Source organism: Charadrius vociferus, unplaced genomic scaffold (assembly GCF_000708025.1).
Source record: "Charadrius vociferus isolate BGI_N301 unplaced genomic scaffold, ASM70802v2 scaffold66, whole genome shotgun sequence".
NCBI classification, from domain to species: Eukaryota; Metazoa; Chordata; class Aves; order Charadriiformes; family Charadriidae; genus Charadrius; species Charadrius vociferus.
Window position 1 is genome coordinate 22,761 of NW_009648654.1, and position 8,025 is coordinate 30,785.

Below are 8,025 nucleotides of genomic sequence, written 5' to 3' on the forward strand. Positions count from 1 at the left end.
CTCTCTCAGCTTGTCCACACAGGAAAGGCGCGCCAGCTCCCTGATCATCTTACTGGCCCTCCTCTTGACCTGCTCCAACAGATCCATGTCTGTCTTGTACTGAGGACTCTGGAGCTGGACACAGTACTCTAGGTGGTGTCTCAGAGTAGAGGGGCAGAATTACCTTCCTTGACTTGCTGGCCACACCTCTTTTGATGCAGCCCATGATACAGCTAGCCTTTTGGGTTACGAGTGCACATTGTAAGCTCACGTCCAGGTTTTCATCCATCAGTACTTCCCAAGTCCTTCTTGGCAGGGTTGTTCTCAATCCCTTCATCCCCCAGCCTGCATTGATACCAGGGGTTGCCCTGGCACAGGTGCAGGACTGAGCACTTGGCCTTGTTGACCCTCTTCAGGTTCACACAGGCCCACATCTCAAGCTTGTCCAGGTCCTTCATCATTGATGAAATTAAACAGTATACACCCCTGAAGGACACCACTTGTCACCGATCTCTATGTGCATATCGAGCTGTTGACCACTACCATCTGGCTATGACCATCCAATCAATTCCTTATCCACCGAATAGTCCACCCATATCAAATCCATATCTCTCCAATTTAGAGAGAAGGATATTGTGGGGGACTGTGTCGAAGGCCTTACAGAAGTCCAGATAGATGACAACAGAAAGCATCCCAATCCTATGAAGGATGGTCTCTTGCTATGCTATGCTCTTGGAAATCACTGTTGTACAGTCAGAGCAGTTCCATTCAAATTCCCCCCATGGTCTGACTCCTCATAGTTTTCTTATAAAAAAGAGCACCTAACTTGCAGTAACATTCAATGACAATTTACAATCCTGCATTTAAGTTATATAGGATCATTCAACTCTGCGAGACAGAGGGCCATTGCATGTATTAGTCTGTAAATGACACCACCAACACTGCTACATGTTTCAAAGAATGCTTTCTCCTGATCTAGCACTACCACAACAAACAGTTTTGTGGGTTACAGAAAGAGGCAGCTTGGTTGAATACCAGAGAGCCTGTCTCTCATTATAATCCATCTCCTGCATTCTTTTCTGGCTTACACAGCTGTAGGGACTGCATGGGGTCTGGAAATGGATCAAAGAGGATTTTGAACACATAGACATTGCCTTCTTTGATAAGCAAGTCAATGATGTGCATTCTTGTGAATTCTTAAGACAATACTTTCACATTTTAGGAAAGGGCAGGGAGAGATGGGAAATCATCATCAACAATGGAGACCTAAGAGACCTCGTTAAAGATAAGAACAGTTGAATTAAAAACCATATCATAGTATGAGCTATCAGTTCAGTAACCTATATATGTTTTAGTCTCATGTAACCTGCTTGCTTATCGAAAACTGCCTGCTCAGCAAGAGAACTCCTTATAATATGGCTTCCTTCTCCCAAAAGACAATTTTGGGACACTTTTCAGCTCTTCAGTCACCAAAACTTTTAAATGTGCATGCTGTCATGTTTGCCACATGCTGTGCCTTTTGCTGTGCGAAGCTTTTAATTCTATGCTACAGCTTTTCATATCCTTGAAGCAGAGTGGTTGAAAAAGATATTGGAAAATTATTTTCTGTGAAAGTCTACAGCAAAATTATAGAAAATAAGCTTCTCAGTGGCTGCTCCTGGTCTTGCCCATTTTTGGTTAACATGCAAGTAGATTAACCTTACTTCGATTAACCCGTATCTGAAACTGCCAGGATAAACTGAGTGGTACTGAAAGGGGCTTGCAATGAGTACTTCTGACAGAAAGAGACCAACCGATCTGACCAGTTGGCACTGGTCATTGTGCAACCATTATTTACTATGTGCTTTATTTCCACTGTTTTCAAAGAAATTACAATAATGCACAACATTCTCAGTGGACTTTAATACTAAAGTATTTGTTATGGTCTGATGTAATCTAGGACAAAAACTCAGCAGAAAAAATGAGAAATCACACAAGAAAAGCCAAGAAAGTAAAAAATAATAAAAAGAAAAGAAAAAGAATCAATTTCAAACCTAAAGGTTTGAAAAAGACATGATCAATCCTAATGGCACCTTTTCCTTTATTTTCCATCATTTTATGGCACAAATTATTGCATATGAAAAACACAGCAAGCACATCACTTAGTTCCAACAATGCTGAATTAGTTTCCCCTTAACTCACTCTGCAATTGCATATACTTCAATGTGATCAATATGCAACTTTCTGTAAAATATAGTACACAAAAGCACATGTTCAGATTTCATTTCTTGGTTTGTCATATTTATAACTTCCTACTCAACTTTAAAATTCTATTGTATCCAGTGGGACCGATCATTAGTTGAAGTAAGAGTGTCTACTACATTTTGTACAGACGGAGAGGAGCATGTGGACAAAAGGATTAGGTTAGAATAGCACTGAGCATTCACTTTGCAGAAGTAAGGTTCTTTCAAGGATTACATGTAGAAAGACTAATTACAGAAATTTTATTTCATAGAGAATACACTGCAGGAAAAAAGATCCAAAAAAGTCAAATATTCTGACAGTGTAATTAGGGATTAAAGTGTGACACACAGTGCAATACTTGCCAACAATCATAAAGTCCAAAAGGGCTACCCTTTACTTTTTTTCTAACTATACCTCTTGCAAAGGAAAATGATATGAAGAAAGCAATTTTCCCCAAGTATATCCTAAAGGCAAACAGTAGCATACTCCTTAATTTTTTTTTTTTTTTAGTTCTTCAAGAAAGTACATGTCTTCAAAGTATTTCTTGTTTAGACATGTAAAAAAGATGTTAGCAGAAGACATCCGAAAGAATAAAACGTGAAAAGTTCTATTTTTCTTCTGTGAAATTTTTACTTCAAGGCAAATTTGTTTCAAATGTAAGCATAACCATTTCAGTATGGTTAACTTTCTAGGTCATTTTATCCATTGTCCCAAACCCCAAATCCCTAAATTCTTCAGGAAAATATTCAGTGTTTTATTGAAATATGTATGGGTAACTATTTGTTGTCCCACTTTTGCTATAGCGGTAGATGTTGCCAAATAGTACGATTACTCTGAATTAAGGAAATGTGACTGCTATCACATACCTGAATTCCAGAGATTACCTTCACAGGCTGATGACTGAAAAGTCACATACATCCAACTTTATGTTAAATGACAATGCTGGCAAGTAGGCTGATGTAAAGAAATTGGAATTAAAGCCTTACTGAGATCTGCCTAGTTCAAGAGTTGTAAAGGTTTGTTTAACCTGGAGAAAAAGTTGCATTGTCTTCACCTGTTTGTGTCGAGCAGGGAAACTATAATGGATGTACTGGTACCCCCAAGAATGAGACATGATAAACATTCCATACTTACATACAATAGCGCCCTCGAGTGGTTCCAAAAGCAAAACATACTGACTCGCTCTACATGAACACACATACAAGCAAAACTAAAGTTGTCCATATCGGTCATGCAGCCCTTAACTGTGGCCAGCTAAAGAGCAGAATACACAAATGCTGGGGAGCACACAACACCACTAGAGCACCAAGCACAACAATGAAGAAAAGATATATTTTTTTTTTAATCAGATTTTTAAATTAGTCTGCAAATTCTCTTGTACAGAGCAGATCTAGCTATGCAAACAATGGGAACTTCGTGTACATTATTAAGGACAATATATAAATTGGTGTGGTTTTTTTTCCTCTTCAAAGTAACATGGGATTGACAAACAACTTTGGAAAAAAATATTGGTTAACCATTGAAAATTGTAAATTAACCTTCAGCACCCAAACTCAAATATTATTTATCAGTGAGAAACTCCTGGAAACGCAGAATTGATATGTCCAGTATTGCACAGTAAACTAGATTTGGTAAGGAAAATCTCTCTCTATTGTTAGATGAACAAGCCAAACAAGCAAACTCATTTAGCAAAAACTCTCAACTCCGTATTAACTGAAAATTTGTCTTGCAATTAGCTTTTAAAGTATGGCAACAGCTCAACAAACAAGTCCTCCAAATGTTTAAAAAATGTACTTGCACAAACAAGGATAAGACAAACTCCCAGAATTCTACTGACAATTTATATTCTCACCAGGTCCTGTAAATGCAGTTATTTCATTACAAACACATACTATACATGGTTCCATATTTATATAAAAGAAAAAGCCCACAACCAATATTTTTCTGTTAATTTAAACTTCAGGCCACTGCACTTCACGTTCAAGTTATAATTCAACATACACTGATAATGGAACACTTTCTACTTACATCTTTATTCTATCTGTGCAAAGCACAGCACTAATCAGCAAATACTTGTGCAAAATTTGACCTTTCACACTGGAACCTCTATGAGATTAAGAGATGAAAGCTAGTTCTTCATCACAGTGCTGCTGGTATAATTAACTTGGCTTTTAAGTTAACCACAACATATCACAAAGTACCCGAAAAAAAAAAAATGGGGTACTGAAGAACACATCTGAGTTGAGGCAACTTGTAAATTTAAAAAAAGTAATTGTCTCCAAATTAAATTGAAGAAAACCATTTTTTTTTCTTAAAAAAAGAAAACCACAACCACACAATGTTGTTTTTTTACTAAATGTTGGTTCCACCAAAAACTATAAGTCAACCACGCTGAGATTCCATCCTTTACAGAGAATGCATTTATTCAGACAAGTTTATTCTCCTCTCTACCTCTCTGGAAGGCATTAGATTATGCAGTTAACTTAAAATACTGAAAACAATAGATACACCGACAGTTTAAATGGGTTACAATGAGTTGTAATTATACAAATGAAGCTGTGGATTTCACCAGATGGCTTATTATTTTGAGAAATTATTTTTTTTAATCTATGAACTAATTTAGCCTCAGAATTTCCTCTCATTTCTTTTCCCCATTCACCTCCACAGTCACCTTGTTTTCTTCAATGTAGCTTACAGTAAAGGAGAAGATAAAAAACCTGTTAAACCTGTGATGTAAATGAAATACAAATCAGAATGTCCTATTGCAGCAATATAATTTAGCTACTCGGCTATCTCAGTATTGACCAGGACTCATAGCATTACTTTGCTCAATTATGATTTTTGCTTTCCTCACTCTAAAAGCTACATATTTAGCCCGTAAATAAAGCATCCCATCTCAGCTCTGGTGAGATCCCACCTGGAGTACTGCATCCAGCTCGGGAGCCTTCAGTACAAGACAGACATGGATCTGTTCAAGCAGGTCAAAAGGAGGGCCACAAAAATGATCAGAGGGATGGAGCACCTCTCCTACGAGGAAAGGCTGAGAGAGTCAGGGTTGTTCAGCCTGGAGAACAGAATGCTTTGGGGAGGCCTTATTGCGGTCTCTCAATACTTAAAGGTGGCCTATAAGAAAGATGGGGATAGACCTTTTAGCAGAGCATGTTGTGATAGGAGAAGGGCTAATGGTTTTAAACTAAAGGAGGGTAGATTCAAATCAGATAGAAGGAAATTTTTTTTTTTTAAGATGAGGGTGGTGAAGCACTGGAACAGGTTGCCCAGAGAGGTGGTAAGCGCCCTGTTGCTAGAAACCTTCAAGGTCCAGTTGGATGGGGCTCTGAGCAACCTGATGTAGTTGAAGATGTCCCTGCTCATTGCAGGGGGAATTGGACTAGATGACCCTTAAAGGTCCCTTCCAACCCAAAGTATTCTATAATTCCTTTTTAAATTTAATAAAGTTTTCTCGAATTTTCCTTTACAGTGGAGCTTAACTTTTCTATGCAAATGTTATGTGCCATTAGTACTAAGTGTTTAAAGAAATGTAGTATGTTAACTTTAAAGTCTTTTTAACATTACAGTATAAAACCTGGTCACTGCAAAAGACTAAAAGCATGAAAATGAATAGTTTTGCACGTTAATTCAGTAACTTAAATATTTTAACTATCCATCTCACAGTAACTATTTACTCCTCTAAACAGAAAAACAACAGTTATCTATGTTGTCAAAACAAGAAGCACTCTTCACCGAGTTTAACACAAGGCAAGTCGCATTGGATTTTCTATGTTGGCTTTCAAGGTCTCCAAAAATTTTGAAGCCAGTCCATCATCTACCACCCGACCATCACTTGAAAGAGTCACTGTCATGAGTTGATGCAGCTTAAGTTTCTCATTCCCTTCTTCATCTTCCACAATCTTGAGCTCTGGTCTTGCTCGGCCCACAGCCAGGATGCAGGCCTGAGGAGGGTTTATGACTGCAGTGAAATCATTGACACCAAACATGCCCAGATTGGAGATACTAAATGAAAGAGAAAAGAGTTACCAGTAAAGTCAGAAATTATACATCCCCTAGAAGAAATAATGTATATTCAATGATTACTATGATCTAATTCTCTCCCAAGGCAAAAACCATTAAATTTGAACTAGATTTCTGTTGTGTACATTCAAACTCTCAAGAGTTTGAGATTTTTGAGATTACAACTAATGCACCTTTTAAAAAGTCCCATTTCTTTACAGTAATATATCCTTGCACTATATGCACTAAAAGCAGAAAGTAGGACAGGAAAGTAATATCTTCAAAAAGACTTTGCCTGTCCCTATTCCAAGACTAATGTCTTCTAGATTGAATGTCACAACTTTAAGTTACAATAGCTGCTGACAATCAAGTGATACAATTGGGACATCTAGGTATCACTCACGCACAAGAAAGCCTCATCACACCTTTCTACCTTGAACGTTTTTCTCTGTGTCAGCAACTGGGAAGTGGTAAGGCTTGCACTACTTTGTGACAAACTGTCTATAGAGGAAGCTCACCCACCATCTCCTCCTTTTTTATAGTTCCTGCGAAGTAGAAAAAAGATTAATCTGTAGAGACTCACAGAACAGTTTGAGACGGAATGGACCTTTAAAAGTCATCTAGTTCAACCCCCTTGCAATGAGCAGGGACATCTTCAACTACATCAGGTTACTCAGAGCCCCATCCAACTGGACCTTGAAGGTTTCCAGCAACAGCGCACATACCACCTCTCTGGGCAACCCTGTTCCAGTGCTTCACCACCCTCATCGTAAAAAAATGTCTTCCTTCTATCTAATCTGAATCTACACTCTCTCAGTTTAAAACCATTAGCCCTTCTCCTGTCACAACAGGCCCTGCTAAAAGGTTTGTCCCCATCTTTCCTGTAGACCCCCTTTAAGTACAGAAAGGCCACAATAAGGTCTCCCCTGAGCCTTCTCTTCTCCAGGCTGAACACCCCCAAATCTCTCAGCCTGTCCACACAGGAGAGGTGCTCCATCCCTCTGATCATTTTTGCGGCTCTCCTCTGGACCCCCTCCAACAGATTCAGGCTTTTCCTGTGCTGAGCGCTCCGGAGCTGGATATAGTGCTCCAGGTGGGGTCTCACCAGGGTAGAGTAGAATCATAGAATTGCTGAGGTTGGAAGGGACCTTTAAGATGATCAAGTCCAACCATTAACCTACCCTGACAAAACCACTTCTAAACCATGTCCCCAGGTACCACACCTACCCTTTTTTAGGGATGGCAAATCCACCACCTCCCTGGGAAGCCTATTCCAATGTTTAGTAACCCTTTCAGTGAAAAATTTTTTCCTAATATCCAATCTAAACCTCCCCTGGCATAACTTGAACCCATTTCCTCTCGTCCTATCACTTGTCAACAGGGAGAAGAGGTCAGCCTCCGCCTCTCTACAACCTTCTTTCAGGTAGTTGTAGAGAGTGATAAGGTCTCCCCCCTCAGCCTCCTCTTCTCCAGGCTCAACAACCCCAGTTCCCTCATTCGTTCCTCATAAGACTCATAGAGGAGACAGTAGAGGGACAGAATCATCTCTCTCAACCTGCTGGCCCCACTCCTTTTGATGCAGTGAGGATATGGTGGGCTTTCTGGGCTGCGAGCGCGCATTGTAAGCTCACGACAGGCTTTTCATCCACCAGTACCCCCAAGTCCTTCTTGGCGGAGCTGCTCTCAATCCCTTCATCCCCCAGCCTGTATTGGTACCAGGGGTTGCCCTGACACAGGTGCAGGACCCGGCACTTGGCCTTGTTGAACCTCTTGAAGTTCACACAGGCCCACTTCTCAAGCTTGTCCAGGTCCCTC

The 8,025-nt window shown here is 39.7% G+C and overlaps 1 protein-coding gene across 1 annotated transcript in view; it reads right to left on the reverse strand.

Annotated features, from left to right (window-relative positions):
• Positions 1-5,789: 5,789 nt before the first annotated feature.
• Positions 5,790-8,025, reverse strand: part of PDHX (pyruvate dehydrogenase complex, component X) — a 61,597-nt gene continuing 59,361 nt past the window's right edge. The window contains exon 11 of the mRNA XM_009886444.1: positions 5,790-6,213. Coding sequence (XP_009884746.1) covers positions 5,949-6,213 — 265 coding nt within the window. The 3' untranslated portion in view covers positions 5,790-5,948. The remainder of the gene's footprint in view (positions 6,214-8,025) is intronic.